The sequence below is a fragment of the Lagopus muta genome, chromosome 2 (genome assembly GCF_023343835.1).
Source record: "Lagopus muta isolate bLagMut1 chromosome 2, bLagMut1 primary, whole genome shotgun sequence".
Classification (NCBI taxonomy): Eukaryota; Metazoa; Chordata; class Aves; order Galliformes; family Phasianidae; genus Lagopus; species Lagopus muta.
In genome coordinates this window covers 43,804,494-43,821,218 of record NC_064434.1, presented here as the reverse complement: position 1 = coordinate 43,821,218, position 16,725 = coordinate 43,804,494, and the positions used below count along the sequence as shown (strand labels likewise).

The window sequence follows — 16,725 nt, the reverse complement described above, 5'->3', positions numbered from 1 at the left end:
TAAAGCTGTCCCCTTCCCCATATGTTTACTTGGTAGTTCAGAATTTGGGAAACATCGGTGTAATGGATGCGAAACAAAGAGGTAAGGGCAGAGAGGGGAAGTCCCCACCAAGATTGCCAGGCTGGCTGGAGACGCAGAGCCTTGCCTCTTTGGGCAAACCATGCTCCTCTAAGGGAGTCAACCCAGCTGTTGAGGGCTGTGCACACATTCCCATTGCACCAGAACCTTACATAAACTCCCAAGTAGTTTATTTCTAAAATAATAGGAATAATAACCACTTTCTAGGGCAAAGATACTGAGCCAAACTCAACAGCAAGGCCCCGAGAAGTACCAGAAGCACAAGATGGCATCCAATGGTGGAGCATGATGCCAAGCATGGAGCACCCAGCCCAGTGCAAAGGCTCCTAACTACTACTGTAACTATTAACTCCTACCTAACTACTGTAGAATTCAGGTCCAGAGCAGTGGGAAGGCTGCTCTGAAGTGCTGTGAAAGTCACACACTTGACAGGATATGCTTAGATGTGCTCAGACAGTGTTAGAACTGGAGACGTTGCTCCAGTAAGGTTAGTTTCTGTTCTTCGAATGTGTATTTGTAATTTACCTGCTGCATAGCTGTTTTGGCCCTTTTTTGTTGAAGTAGTCCTGTTTTAGAAGGCTTTTCAGCTTCCTTCACCAGGCATTTCAGTTTCTGCTCTTTCTCTTCCATCTCTTCAAGCACTTTCTCCATGTTTTGAGCTTTCACCACGCTGAGAATTTGTCTTTTCCTGGCTTCTTGTGTCTTCTGATGTTCCAACAGCATTTGTTTCTACAACACGAGATCATGAACGCTTCAGACTTGGATTGCTTCCCCCAGTTTTCACACATAGCTTTTAGATTTCTTAATGGTGTGACCAGTTCTCAAATGTCATCCCCAGCTGAGCTGAATAAGGAGAGACACCGTCCCACACGGCTTGGTGTTAAAGAGGATAAAATGTTGTTGACAAATCTGAATTATTGTCAGATCTTACCAAAAGAGTAGAATCAGACCTAAATCCAAAAGAAAATCTGTTTTTCAGGAACAGAGAGTGCAAGAGAAGGGTAAGTGGGAGACGGAATAGTGTGATTACAGCTTGTGAGATCATTGTGATCATTGCTTGTTAGAGAGAAAAGCCTCAAAACAATGTTCGTGTTTTGAACTTGTTCAATTGCAAATAAACAAGAAGGCAGTTGGTTCCAATTTCCTCAGTTTGCTGCAATTTACTTTCTGAAAGCAGCCTCTGGTCTGCATGTGAGACTCGTCTTCAAAAGCAAAGCGTAAACAAGGGAAGGGAGGGAGGTGAAATGAGCACATCTTTTTCGAACACTGCTGTTTATATACTGCATGCAGAGAAAACCAGCAACTGTGGCTGTCTTTCAGGATGTTTCACAACAGGATGCAATGGTATGACAAATCCCAGCTATTAATTCAAGCCTTGCATACAGCCAAGGGCTGTGGAATGAGGTCTGTTATTCGTAAACACTTTCATTGCTATCTATACCAAGGAAAGAAAACCAGGAAGAAGAGAAAGAAGCAGAAGCTGGAATGGAAGTAAAACTGAAACTGAAACCACAAAAACTGCTGTTAAAAAGGCAGTAAATGCAGTGGATCCTTCAGAAGTAAGTTGACAGCTTGTCAATTCAGAAAACCAATTTACCATTCAAATGCAACCCCATGCCAGTGAAAAACCTGAATGCAAAGTCAGAGCTCAAAGCATTCAGACCCCAAACGTTTTTCACTGGAGATCTCTAAGCTGAACTAAGTCTGGAGGTTCATAGACCAAAAAGTTCACAACTGAGCATCACATTTGACATTTTAGTAGCTCAGGTTGAAAAGACTTAAAGATCATGGAGTCCAAGCACAGCCCAACCATCCTACCCCAACTCTGACAGCCCTCCACTAAATCATGGCCTTGGACACCACATCCAAATGGTTTGAAACACAGCCAGGGATGGGGACCCAACCAATCAGTGTAACTCAACTCACATGCCCCAGCATTTACCTTGATTACCCTTCTACCAAAATGAGTGAGTTGGTTTGGCAAAACAGTCTTTTCCAGAAAGGCATCCAACCTTGACTTGAAAGTGTTCAGACATGTGATCATTTCTATGATTAATCACGTTTTTAAAACATCATTGCTCATTTCCAATTTTCAGTTTGACATCAACTTCTAGGCACTGCCTCTCATCTACACCTTTCCCTAAGCACCCTTTAGTCTCAGCTATTCTCTCCCTACAAAAGTGTCTATAGAATATAATCAAGTCATCCTTCTTTTAGACAGGCACAATATATAAATTCCTTTGCTAGACTGTTTGCAGTAGCCCCCAAAAATCATTTTTTATAATCCTCTTCCACACCTTCTCAATCTTTTCTCATCTTTTTATAGTGCACCCTGGAACCAGAGGCAGTATTGAAATGTGCTCTACATAGATACAAACCCATTTTTAATCTATCTATGCTATTCTGCTTTTTATAAATCAAAAGATTGCAGCATCCATCCTTTCCACTACCACACTACATGGTCATTCATTTGCCTGTTATGATCCCTGCCCTTTCCTGGGCTGCAGTCATCCTGCTCTGTAGAAATCTTGCTTTCCATCTCATTCTTCATCTAGTTACACACTACAATCCTTCTTGGAGAAATATTCAAATTACCAAGCTCTCTGTACGATTCTGTACACTTGCTTTGCCTACATCATTATTCACTAACTGTGAAGCAACAAATTCACTGACATTCCTCCTCAAATATGTCATTGGCAAACTTTATATTCCATAATTTTATATTTATTTCCACACCACTGACTAAAATCTCGAATACTGACAATTCTGCTACCAACTCCACTAGAAATCCGTCAGAAGCCATTTTCATTTAATAAAAATAACACATTTCTAGATATCAAAAAACCTAGCTCTTAATCCATTTAGCATTTTTTATAGGCACTACATAATATATTAAAATTTAAAATACAGAAGGTGTACACTGCTAACCCAACTGTTATAAGATTCTTCTAAATACACATTATATCTCTTGCATTATGCTTATATATCTAGCTTGTAATCTTATCAGGAGAATGAAGTGAGGTTGGTTTGACAAGGCTTATTTTCCGTAGTTGTCTTGCCTGGCATTAATCAGGTTGCACGTGAGGGGTGTGCTTTTCAGTTTGTGAGAAATGAACTGTTCCCCATGCTTGTGGTAGCAGTGATATATCCATGAAGCTATTCAGATGACAAAAAACATGAAATGATTTTTAATGACAGCATCACTGAATGTCTCCTTGAAATCTAATGATGGGGTGCAAGACTAAGAACCTTAAGATTTCTAACTTTTTTTTTCTTCTTGTGGAATGAAATACTGAGCATCTTTTTCCTCTGCTAAAATATATATCCAGCATTATTGACAGCATATGTGCAAATAGTGCCTGCAGCTCTCATTTTGGTGTAGGACTCAAAGTCTTTTTTAGAAATGCTACAGTTTTTCCTAGTTCTACATGCAGTGGTGAAAAGGCTCAAATGAACACACTATTTCTGTGCTATGAAATACATATCTAGCTTCAGTAATTGTACTACACATTTGATTTTGAATCCGTTTCTCTCCTAAAATAACAGTATGGAAAATCCTCATTAAAGCAAGCGAGGTGGAGAGGAGAATTCAGTTTGCTATGCTGATGAATCAGGACCCATTTAATTCAGATACCTGCTTATGCAGCTGCTCCTTTAGCTTGTCATTTTCTGCTTGAGATTTTTCAAGAGCTTTCCTTGCAGACATGAGCTGACCCTGCAATGAAGTCACCTCTTGTTCTGCCATCATCTTTGCATTAAGACACTCTTTTTTGTTTTGAAGAGCTTCCTGCAGACAGAAAGTACATGATGGGAACAGTTATAAGAGCAGTGATTTTCTCTTCTACATTATGGTAGATTTCTTAAAAAGTAGTATCTAAGAGATTTTTAGTAAAGTAGTATTGTATTGTTCACATTTTCTTCTATCAAGGGCTGATTTTTAATAATAATCTTTCATACAGCACTACTGCATATCTTTACTTGGATTCACAACAATTCAAGCTCTTGTGTGTAAAGAAGCTCAGAGCAAAATTTGATCTTCCTTACGCATTAGAAAGACCTGTCCACCAACTAATCTGTTTACTCCTTCATTGTCTGTAAAGGAAAAATGTGTGTAATGTAGCTTGTTTTCCTTCTAGGCAGGGTCTTTTTGTTTGTTTTAAACACAAACACAAATGTATATTTTATAATATAATAATAAATGTATATATATGCACGCTGTTACATCAGGTACAGATTTAATGGCCTGCCCTCTCTGTTTTCCTGCCTGGCAAGAGCCAGGTTCAGCAGCTTCTGCACTTGGAGCAGAGTACAGGTTCTTAGATCTGCAGGATCACTGCAGAATCAGACACAAGAAAGCTCTGTCTCAGTGAGATGAGCTACTTTATCATTTTGAAAAGACAAACTTCCCCATTTATTTTTCTCAGTTTCAGACTTTTCTTTTAAATAGCTCTTATTTAAATCTACAAGTTTGCAATAATTCAATCCATCTTTGACTGATCTACACTTAATATAAATTAATAAGTCATTCTAACAATTCAGCATCACTGTGATATAGCTGAACTGAACACATACGCATCCAGCTTTATTTGACTTTAAAATTAACAAGCATAGAAAAGCCACTTTGCTTTCACTCATTATAAGTCAGCAAATATGATCCTCTCTGCCCTCCATTTATTTGACATGTGTGGCTAATTAACCTACAGGGCAATCAATAACTTGTTTATTCCATTCTAATCAGCCTCATTTAAAGCAGCGAGGCGCTCTTCTATCCGTCCACCTTCACTTTAGTTTAATTCAGTCATTTTTGTGCTTCATCTCGTATTTCTGTAATTAAATTTACAAAGCTTATGCTGTGCTCTGCTTTGTTTAAGCAGATACCAATTTCAAAAAGAAAAAGAAAAAAAAACAACAAAAAACCTTCAGCACCTCAAAAGCATTTGGCCTCATTGGTTTTCACTTCGTGTCTGCTTGTCTTCTTTTTTGACATGATTTCATCAGTTATGAAATAGCTTATTTTGATAAAGTGTCATAGTTACTCTTCTGAGTCAACAGCAGAATTAGGAATACTGTAGGCTGCTCGCCCTTCCTAGATTCTGTCATGAAGAAGGCATCAGTGATTTGTCTCACGATCTTCACAGCTAAAGACCACCCTTACATCCACAACTTACAGGGGGAAAAAGAAATCAGCATTTATACATAAATCTTCAGTTACTACCATAGCATATAAGCTCACTGAATAATAAGTCTGACCAATCTGACTATTAACATAGTAGACAATTCAACATGAAACAGAGATGCAACAATAGGAAGTATAACCTTCTCAGCGTTTCTCAGCTTTGCAGAGAGCTGTGCTTTCTGAGTGGTGTGTTTCCAGCAGCTCAGAGTCCTCAGCTTGCACACCAGCTTGCTTAGGCTGATATTTTCATCCTGCAAGAGCTGCAGCTGCTCCTGCTAAAGAAGACATCAGTAAGTGCAGACACCCACAAAGATCACGTTCTCCAATAAGTACACGTGCTTTTGAAGTAAGTACAATTGTGAGAGCATGCGACTATTTGTATTTCATTTTAATTCTCAAGTGTTCAAACTTTGCTGTTTGAAACAATGCAGTCTATGGCAATAAACTTCTATTACCGTGTCTCCAGGGAAACAGGAAATGTGAACATTGCCAGAAACTGAGGAACAAATGAAAGAAACATAATCAAAAATAACAAGCAGGTATGTCCCTCAGAAATGAAGCACTGTTAATGATGATAAACACTGTAATTAAGCCAGATGGAGATTCTGGTTCATGCAGTAGCAGTAGCCTGGTTCACCCTAACTACAGTGTACTCATTAAGAACAAAATTAGAGGATTCATGAGAAGTACAGTCATTGGGTTTTGTTTTCTTTGTTTAAAATAGCAGACTTCACTACACAAAAAACCATAGAAGCAAGGGTTGCAGACGACCTCTGGAGGCCCAGGCCCCAGGACACCTGGTTGAACCTCCTGCTGAAAGCAGGACTGTTGATAACACTAAGCCACATCCACTAAGATCTTGTCTAACCACATCCTGAAGAACTGCAGAGGTGGAGCTCTCACAGGCTCCCCATACTGCTGTACCAGCCTCCTAATGAAGGTTTCCTGCTGCCTGCCATGAACCTCTCTCACCACAGCCAATGTCTGCAGCCCACTGTTTACCATCTGCCACTGCCAGGAGTTTGGCTCCAACATATTTGTGGTTTCCTGTAGGTGAAGGCTGCTTCAAGATGACCTCTTTCACCTGACCAAACCAGGTCAGCTCTCTTAACTTCTCCTTGGAGGCAAAGTGCTCTACACTGTGCCACTGGTCAGTTTCTCAAACATCCCTCTCCTACTGCTGCACTCCTTCAAAGAGCTGTGTGCCAGGTGCCCCCTTGTCAGTGCTGGGTAGAATAACAACACCCAGCTGTCTTCTGGCCATTCTCAATGTACCTGTACCAATGCTTTGGGCTGTGCATCTCCTTCATAGTTTTTATTGCAAGGCTTTTGTAAATCCACTCCTCACATTTTTCAAGCTGTCTCTGCACTGGAGCTCTACCATCTAGTGTCCACTCACCTTCTTATCCTGTGTGTCTCATATTAGCCTTAGTAGCAGCTGGGCTTTGCCCTTCCTAATTTCATCACTATGGGTCTGAACTCTGACATATTGTCTTTGTTGCCTGTTCATGCTTTCACTACTTGAGTATCTCTTTTTGCATTTTAGTCCTTTAAGAAAATCCTTGCTATGTCAAATAAGGTCAAGTTTCCATTAATCTCCTTGGTCCACCTGTATAACAGGGCAGCTGATTACAAAATCTTTACAGTTTTCTTTTAAAAATCAACCAGCTTTCCTGGTCACCTTTTTCCCTCATGGCAGTTTCCCAGCAACTTTCCCTGCTTAGCAGTCCTCCAAAAATGTCCCAGTCAGCACTCTTGAAGTTCCAAGTCCTTGCTCTCCACCATAATTTTACAGTCTTCCTCCTGGTCCTGAAATCATTTCATAATCAATTCATAATCACTCAGATTACACTTATACTTACCACCAGATCTTCTCCATTTGTGAGCAGCAGAAATATGGATTTACCCTGGATAGCTCTTTAGCATTTGCATTTGCATTTAGGATATTATTATTAATGTGGTCTAAGAACTGGCTGTGCTTTTGCAATGCTTTGTTCTACTTCCAGTAGACTTCCAGATGGATAAAACCTTCAGGAAGACCAAAGTCTCAAGCCAAAAACATTCTTCTTAGCTCTTGGTAGACAGGACAACTAATTTCTACTCTTGACCAGGCAGTCTGCAGCAGATTCTCATCACAGTCATTAATCATCACCAGTATTCTTTCTTCCTCTAACCTTGACTTGTAGAATTTCAGTAGTACGTCTCCGTACTCATACAAGATCTCAGTCCAGGGAATGAACTCCTCACACAGAATGTAATTCTTGCCTGCTGACCCTTCTTAAAATGTCCTGTAGCCATCCATGCCCATGCTCCAGCTGTGTGCACCAACTCACCAAGTTTCTGTGACTCTGCCCACACTACAAATGTTTGTCTGCATGTGAGCTTCCAGCTCTCCTTGTTCACTGCTTCGGCACAAAATACTTTCCACCTGGGAATGTGAAAGTTGCCCTGCAGCCTTCTCAGACATGGACTTCTTCCATTTCCACTAGTTCCTCATTTACTGCTGAGCATACCTATTCCCCAGGCTCAGACAGAGGTTTAAAGCTCTTCTCACTGTGTTGGTATTACATTTTTATCCTGCTTTACAAGCTTCTCTGCTTAAAGAGATCTGCAGGCATATTTGCTTTAGACTGAGGTATTTAGCCATGATCCATTTGATCTGATTTGTATTCACTGACTGACTAACATAGTTTCAGTACAAATTGAACTTTGCTGAAGAGAGATATGTTTGACTCTAAAAGGGATTGATTTGGAAATTGTATCCAGGAAATTACTTTCCAGGCTTTAGTTTGTATCTCCCAGAATATCAGTGTTAGGGACACTTTCTCAAAACAAATTTGAATATATATTTGATTTTAAGTAACCCTTAATGGAAAAAAGGATTTTGTTCCCACTTTTTACGTGAACAGCTTGCACAATAGTCAGATCTATTAACACATTTATCTGGCTCACTCTAACGTCCTTTCGTCTTTCCCCCATTCAAAACAGACAATGACAACAGATGACAAAAACAGTCTGACATATGATTGAATACAAGCTCACATTTATACTTGCACAGATCTAAGTTCAACCTCTGATTTTCACCTACATAGAAAGTATGGAGTTAGAGTCAAAGCAGAGTTCCTGTGTTTAAAACCAAATCCAGTTCAAATACATGCTGATACTCAGGATCTAACTCCTGGGTGTAGTCTAAAATTTCTGTATTTGGAGCACAACACCCAGTCAAAGATAACTGATTCATAACATTCCAACAAACTAGTAGCCATTAACAGAGTCTAGTAATGGGCCATGACATCCAAGAGAGAATGCAGTAACTTAAGCCAGCCTAAACAAGTTCAGTCGAGATATTATCCTTGTGTTTATTTACAGGCATATTTGTTTCCTTACTTTAGATAACTGTTCTTCCAAGTCATCATTAGTTTCAGGAGAGCCAAGCTTTTTCTTCAGATCAATCATATTGTCAGCTCCCTCCCTTCTCACTTCACTGATGATTTCAAGCACTCGTTGCTCAATGCTAAGTCGATAGACGTCCAACTTTCCCTGCAATCACAAACAGAACCCATTAGAGGCTAAATGTGCACATATGGGAAAGCAATATTCAGAAGATTTCAGAAGTCTCTCAGCTACAACCAGATGGTCTTTCTTGATAATTATTTTCCCCGAGTCAGTGTATCTGAAAGACAGAGCAATACTCTTTTTACATCCAGACATTGCAAGGAGTGGAGTTTGAATTGTATCATTAGTCACCTTATTGGCAAGCCTGGGAGGTAGGCATTCAATGGAAGCAGTTGCACTGTGGTGATAAAATAGACATTCTGGTGAGAAATTGACTAACCCTCAGTATTCCTCAAGTCACTAGTGTCTTGACCACAGACACTGATGGGCTTCTGGGCTATGAATCAAAACCCTGGGGATCAGTTACAGGCAGGTGCTTGAAAATATGATGTTAGAATCTGGCAGTTTCTACAGGCAAGAATGGGGTATCATTATTTTTGTAAGTAATGACATATGATATTGCTGGAAAGAAACTTGAATTACTTGTGGACTACCTTGAAAAACAAAGGCATCGTTAGAGTGAGCAATATTATTACACACTGGACATAAAGTTTTCAAGAATAATAATGTAGAACATTACAAACTGAAGTATTATATCCACAAAGTTCCTACCACGGTAACTAAAAAGAGCTTCCATCACTCTCTCTAATGTGGTACTTGTTCCATTAAAACTATGCCTCCTATCTCGGAATAGGTACAGAATTTTTCTTACCAGACATTTTTACAAGATGTTTCTATGGTATGCAGCAGATGATAAATGATTCATCCACTCATCCACCTGGCACACCACAGCAATTTATTCCTTTGAGTGCTACACATGCTGGCAAATTGTCAGCGGTGCAAAAAAGATTGGTTGTGTACCCCTCTTGTTCTGTACCTACTTTTAGATGGACACATGTCCCAAATAGGTTCCGCACTAATGATTCATATTCATCCCGTACTTCTTTTCTAATCTTCTCTTTGAGACCAGCATTTTCATCCTCCAAGTCAGCGAGCTGGGCTCTGAGAGCAGTTATTTCCATAATCATCCCATGACTCAGCCTGGCAATCTATCACAGCAGAGAAAGTGAATGAGCAAAGCTAAAGATGAACAAATGCCATTGCCTAGGAGTAAACAATTCAGAGCTCTGAATGTGGTCTGTGGTACAGAATTAAGTATCAGAGTGACAATATCTTCTGAGTGGCTAGGTGATAACCTATAACCCAGTGGGTGACTGAAACCCACTGATGCTGTGTAATAATCTATTACATACATCTCTGTTGGTTTTAAGAGAATTTTGACCATTCAAGACCAATATTTCAAGGGTACAAATGTCATTCATACATACAGTTTCATACTTAACCTTATGAAGTCCGTTTGTGGTAATCAGGAAAGAAAGATGTCCTTAGTAGCAGGTATAAGAACTGACAGGAGGAAATGTGAGTGCAGGAGAGAGGAATAGGAACAGAGAGTAGAGAGCAGGATTAGGGAGCAGGAGAGAGTCTGATTTTGATAGAAGCTCCTGTGCACAGCTCTGCTCTGCAGGTGAGCCTGACCTCCTGTAGCTAATATCCCCTACCTCTAAAGGGAAAGCCAGAATTGTGACCAGGCTTCATTTGGTAATCTGTGAGGTAATGCACTTATCACAGCACATGTGCCACCTGCTGATAAGCTTGTACATACAGACCATTTAATATGTGATAAAAACTATTATATGTTCTATTTGTTGATATTTGACAATTAACATACTCCCAGAAAGGGCATGCAGGTGAAAACAAATAGGAGGGTGCATGGGAGAACTTAAATAGTTTTAAATGACAGAATTTAAATTTCACTTGGGTGGGTCATAGCTAGATATAAATACTTGTTCATTCCCATACCACTGAACTGCATTTACAATCAAACGAGCAGAGTGGAGGAAAGCTAAAAACATTCTTAGCAAGTTACATTATTAAGATAACAAATAGGCACTGTAGCGACAGCCAACAGCACTGTCTGCTTTTAAGGCTGCCTGGCATCTCTGCACGCCAGATCTAAGTAATGAGTGCTAATAACTTCACTTTCTCATTGAAATGTTCTGTGTCAGTTTCTTTTTGACTTACAGCAAGCATAACCAAGAGACGTCTGAAAATGAGTGTTGGAGAAAATACATGTATTCTGACCCTGCTGAAAAATTCTGGTGATCTCTGTGCAGAGCACAGGTTTTCCTGTTTTTGATGTGTTAGGTTTTTTTTGGGGGGGGTTTGTAGTTTTTTTGTTTTGTTTTGTTTTGTTGTTTTTTTTTTAAATTGATGAAAAGTTCATAAAATCCTGAGTTCATAGGGGAAAAAAATGAAATGAAACAAAATTTTTAAAAGTCCACATGGTTCCTTTCTGATCCCTAGAATTCTTCTTGGCTTTGAAACAGCCTACCATTCCATTACGACTGATTATGGCTGACCCTTTCTCATGATTTCTATCACCTCTACTGAGTATCTGAATGTGTTCTTTCTTGTAGTAGCCCCTTAATTGCTGTAGGCCTGTGAGAAAGCAACTTGTACTGGGAGCAGGACATCTCTTCTGAGGTTGAAGCACAGTCCAGAAACAGTAGGATCTGCCCAGGGTGGCCAGTGACAAGGGATGAGCTGTCTTGTCCTTGAAGGAAGTGGCAGATGAGAGAGGGAATTGGTGATGGGCTCCAAAAGGGGAGGGGAGGATAGACTCCAGTCCTACAGACTCCTGGAAAATCCTAATGACTTCCCATATCTTTCCACTCAACTCAGATCTCACACCTTTCTCATCTTCTCTCTCACCTCAGCCTCCCCAGACATGCAGGCAGGACAATGAAATCAGGGAAGGAGAGGGGTTGCTGACAAAATACTTTAAAGAGAAGAATATGGGGGCAAAAAAAAAAAACAACACTGGAAAGAGAATGAGAAAATGGGCCAAAAAATGAATAAGAAACACAGAGAAGAAGAAATGAAACCTTCTAGTCAGCAATGAGGACAGATGAGAAAATGAACCCAGGAATCCAAAATGCGCATTGCTGTGCAAGAGTCCCCGACACCCAGGCAGTGTTCTCCATACTGCAGGAGACTGTGTTGATGCAACCAAGCCTCCAGCTTAGTTAATAGATTCTATGGGTATTACTGATGCCACAGCATGGCAATTCTGATTTATTGGCTGGATTTACTTCTTAAAAATTCCACCCACACATACCATGTACTAAAAATCCACAGCTGAAGCTGCAAAGTCAACTTGAGAGCAGTTGTGTATGGAACCATAGTGCAGCCTACCTGCCACCTACGCTGCAGTATAGCCTACATGCCTGACACACTGCTATTTCTATCTCACTGCATATGATTGAATTGCACCAGGAAAACGCCTCGTGTAGGAAGAGAGGCTCATCAGTGGAAGTTTAATTTAAAAGGCTACCAGCTTATCATCCCTTCTGGATATATAGCAGAGAACAGCAGGCTATTGCTACCTTTGCTTCAGGTCATCTTTGTTTCACAGGTCCTTCTGGCATGACTTCTGCCACTGAACACAGAAACAGTGGTTCCAGGGCCCTCCTACTTCCCTTCTCAAAGACTGTCACCGTGTCTTCACATAATGATACTCTGTCCCAAATGGGATCATCAAGTACTAGCTATCAACACACCATAATCACCTACCTGTGTCAGAGACATATCATTTTGGTTGCCACCATCTTCTACCGCATGCAGCTCCTGAAATGATGAACAGAGAGACACAGTGACTATGTCTATACAACAGCACAATTCTGCTTCAGCAAATTCCCAGCCTGACAGATTGACTTCCATTTTTACTTAGCAACTACTTCCCACCCAAAGAAAGCTCCTTCTCCAGTTCTGAAAAGAGAAAAATCAATGCTCTGAGCATACTTGCTCTTTTTGGTAAAGTAGATGGTGCAGCTGCTGGAGGATATTTTCGTAAAACATGGAGTAAGTCTCAAAGTTGCTGCGTTCTCTGGCCATGATGTCACAGCCCAGCACAGTAAGACACTGTTGTAAGTGGTTTCTCTTAAAAGTAACCTAGGAAAGCAATACAGGAAATCTTACAGGTTGCCTGAATCACAAGTTTCTATATACGGCATATGTCAAAATGAAATATGGCCACTTATTGTAAATTAAATACTTCTGTGGTATCAAAATGAAGCAAAAAATATAATTATTCAATGTAGATGTTTTTATGCAATCTAGAACTTCACTGATTTATTTGGAAAACAAATGGGTCAGCTTTTTGACTGGTTCTACCTACGACTGTATAATGTATTTAATTTCCATCTGAAGCTAAAAGAGAATTTTCAGTAGAAAAATGAATTTACCAGCTCAAGTGCCCACCGTCCCTTCTCTCAAAAACCCCCATGCATTGTGACTTTTAACCAGAAATGGTCATATTGTCATAAATATTTTCTTTACATTTCCCTGAAAAAAAACCCTAAATCTGCCTCCCAACATCTCGCAGGGACCTGTGATTTAGCACTGACCAGGGAAGAAGAGTTTTGGCTGCTGAATCCTTGCATAAAGCTCTGCAATCCTGCACTGCAGTTGTATATCAACCTCCAGCCCTAACTCATCCTGAGATCCGAAATAAAGCTGTCACAAGGCAGCGGGGCAGTACATGAGCTCGCTGCCAAAACTGCTATTACAAAACAACATAAGCAGAATAATCAAAAGCTTAATAAATGTGTTTCTCTTTTAGGTCACTGATTGACAAGAGCTTTAATAAACAAAGCTGTAAACACAATTTAATTGTTACTCAGTAAATGCAGAGTATGTACCTCTGTATCTGATCCTTCATAGTTTTCCATCAGCCTTTGAACAAATGTTTCAACTATCTGTGGTCGTACAACAGAGAAATTTTCTTTCATTACTCTGTGTTTCCAGAGCTCTGCGGGAATAGAGGGAGGAAAAAAAGACAAAAAAACAGTGGGTATCATTGTCACAAAATATTGATCCTTCAGTAATCCCGAGGATTTGACACTGGGTACACCGTACAGCTTAGGTTTTCTCAGCTTTGCTAAAATGTTTACAACAAAAAGTAAATGTCACTGCAAACAGATTGCAGAGGCTGTGCTGAGCTGCACTATCAAATTTGTTCTGGTATTAAAGCCAAAATGCTAGTTCATTATGGACCAGTTTTGTCAACAATGACCTGGCCCATAGCTCTGCCTTGGAGTTTTCTGTAAATATTGAGAAAAGAACATGGATTTTGTATGAGATTGAACATTTCTGAACAGTAATTATCACTGCCTGCAATCTCAACCAGTAGCAGGGCATATTTTTTATCCCTTTCATTTCCACTTTTTCTTTGTTTTACTATACTTGCCTGTGAATATAAGTACAAAGCAAACTCGTAACACACTAAAAGTCTGGCATTTAAATTGCACTGCTACGCCTAAAATATCAACTCTATTAAAGAGAAAGGGAGAAGTAATGTCTTATCTGTCTGTTTCAAACTGCTTGCAAACTCAAGAATAGTTAGTGTTCAGTGTTTGTTTGCAACACTGTCTTTGTAATGATTATGGTTGAACATTCGTTTATAATGAGGAAGTGAAATCTTCTGTTTAAGGAATCTAAATCTGACACCATTTTCCATCAATTACACCATCCCCGTGGTTCAACTGGTCACTGGCCTCTGCATGGGGATGCAGGGAGCTGAGACCAAAGCCCCTCTCCTATTCACACACAGGAAAACTTTGCTTCAGTATGCACCAGGGCTGCTTTTCCACTCTGAGTCCGTGGTTCTCATGTTTCCCAGCAAGGGTTTTTTAACTCTTCTTACCAGTAGGGAGGCTGCTCTCTTGTCTGGCTCTTTCAGATATCACTAGAGTCATCTCCTGCTTAATCTTCTTCTGCACATCATGGATCATGTGGATTTCCAGGCTTTCCAGAAGTTTTTGAAGCTGGAATCAGGTTTCATAGAATACAGAATCATTAAGGTTGGAAAAGACCACTAAGATCATCTAGTCCAACCACCAACCCATCCCCACTATGCCTACTGACTATGACCCTCAGCATCACATCTGCATGTCTTGAACACCACCAGGGATGGTGACTCCACCACCTCCCTGGGCAGTTGTCGCAGTGCCTCACCACTTTCTGAGAAGAGACTTTTCTTAATATCCAACCTGAAAGAATTTAATACTTAGCTCACATCAGATCTCTTTATAACTCCTCTTGTGAACTATCAAAAGCTACCAAATTAAGCCAAAACAAATCTACTCTTTCAGTTCTTTCCCAAAATACAGTCGTTTCTGGTACAGTACCAATGTTAATAATTTTGGGGGGTGATTATGTGCCTACCTCTGTGCTACACATGCTTTGGACTGAGGCATGTTCTCCTGTTCCTGTGGACTGTCCCAGGACTCACTCCTCCCTCCACAAAGACAAGGTGCTGCTACAGACTGTACCCAGACATCCACATCTTCCAGACATCCCATAATATCCTCCATGGTACCCACTGGACTGTAGTGCACCCATTATTAATTCTCCCCTTACCTGATGCACTTTCATTTCAGTTTCTGATACTCCTCTTGGGGGAAGTACATGCTGAGTGCTTGTGACAGGCCCTCTGAAGTCCTCCTCAATGCTCATTTGCCTGGCCATGGCTTTCATGGCTGGGTGCAGAATTTCTGTGCTAGAATCACCAAGACGTGGGTATTTCTCACACATTTTTTCTCAAAATGACTGTGTTTACATGTACAATCTTTGGACCTTAGCTTTGCTTTTCCTTCCCTAGCCCCTTTTGCTAACCCATGCAAAATATGCAGTAGTCCCACTCAACATCCAAGAAGGGCAAGATAATCTCTTCTTTGTGGAACCTGTCTTATTACATAGTTCAGTAATCTCTCCAGGTTTATAATAATGCTAAAAGAAAAGTGAGGGGAAGAAAAAGAGAGTCAAGCAAATAAATCAGGGAGATCTGATCACCTGTAAGCACATGGCTATCACTGTCAGGGAAGCAGACCAAAAAACTCCCCCACCTCCTCTGCCTGCAGCCCTTCATTCCCAGTCATGGGTTTGCTAAGTGCTTCTGAGTGCTGAGTGCCAGTGCTGATGCGCCCTTTGCTCTGAGAAGTAAAGGAGCCATTAGCAAGGCATATATACCTCGTTAGATTTTATTACACTTTAATCACACTGCCTTTTAAATCCTTGATGGCAGGACACACAAAGGTTAGCACATCGCTGAGGGAGAGGGAAGTAGGAAGTTCTCATCTGTGCAAGGAGAGGAAAGCACAGTGGGACTTGGGGGTACAGCATGTGCTTTAAAATAGCCCCATTCTCACAGCAGGGAGATCACCTGCTAGGAAGGAGTTGCTACAGCAGCACAGAAATTCCTCCATGCATTTCTTTCTCCATGTTCCCCTGCATGACAGCTGTTTTTCAGCATCTGCACAGATTTCACCCTTACTGTGTCATCTTATACTTTCACTTTTTTTTGTGTGGTTTCCGGGGACAAAGCTTTTTAAAAAGCAATGTTCCATTTTCTACTCCCAGGAGGGCCTCTCATGGAAATCATCCAGATTTTTGTTCTTGACTTCTCTGAGTTAAGCCAAGTAGGGGGGGTTGGAAGAATTCTGCTAGAATTCATCTAAAAGGCTTCCCAATTTTCCATTTATTAAAGCACTGAATTTAACACTGTTTATGAGGCCTGAAATTCAGAGGTAGGTCACACAACAGGGAAGAAGGCACTTAGAAAGCATCAGCAGAAAACAATCTAAATAGACATAGAAAGAGGGAGAAAAAACAATCATATCAAAACAGGTAAGAAAGGTAGCTCCCAAGCCTTTAGAGAAAAGCAAAAGCACTAGATCAACCAGGAGCAAAAATAAAGATAAAAATTTCAAAAAACACTAGTGAAAGAGAGTGACAGGAGGAAAATGGGTGAAGAAGTCAGAGGTTTCTCTCATTTATCATCTTTTCAGTCACTTTGG

General features: G+C 40.4%; 1 protein-coding gene across 4 annotated transcripts in view; it reads right to left on the bottom strand.

Annotated features, from left to right (window-relative positions):
• LOC125689888 (uncharacterized) overlaps positions 1-16,725 on the bottom strand; it is a 91,016-nt gene that overhangs the window by 8,374 nt on the left and 65,917 nt on the right. For all 4 annotated transcript variants that reach the window (XM_048937620.1, XM_048937621.1, XM_048937622.1 and 1 more), the window contains 10 exons: positions 15,290-15,428; positions 14,574-14,694; positions 13,570-13,679; positions 12,671-12,820; positions 12,443-12,496; positions 9,691-9,858; positions 8,642-8,794; positions 5,395-5,529; positions 3,713-3,865; positions 604-807 (listed from right to left, as the gene is read on the bottom strand). In XM_048937620.1, the coding sequence (XP_048793577.1) occupies positions 604-807; positions 3,713-3,865; positions 5,395-5,529; positions 8,642-8,794; positions 9,691-9,858; positions 12,443-12,496; positions 12,671-12,820; positions 13,570-13,679; positions 14,574-14,694; positions 15,290-15,428 (1,387 nt within the window). The remainder of the gene's footprint in view (positions 1-603; positions 808-3,712; positions 3,866-5,394; positions 5,530-8,641; positions 8,795-9,690; positions 9,859-12,442; positions 12,497-12,670; positions 12,821-13,569; positions 13,680-14,573; positions 14,695-15,289; positions 15,429-16,725) is intronic.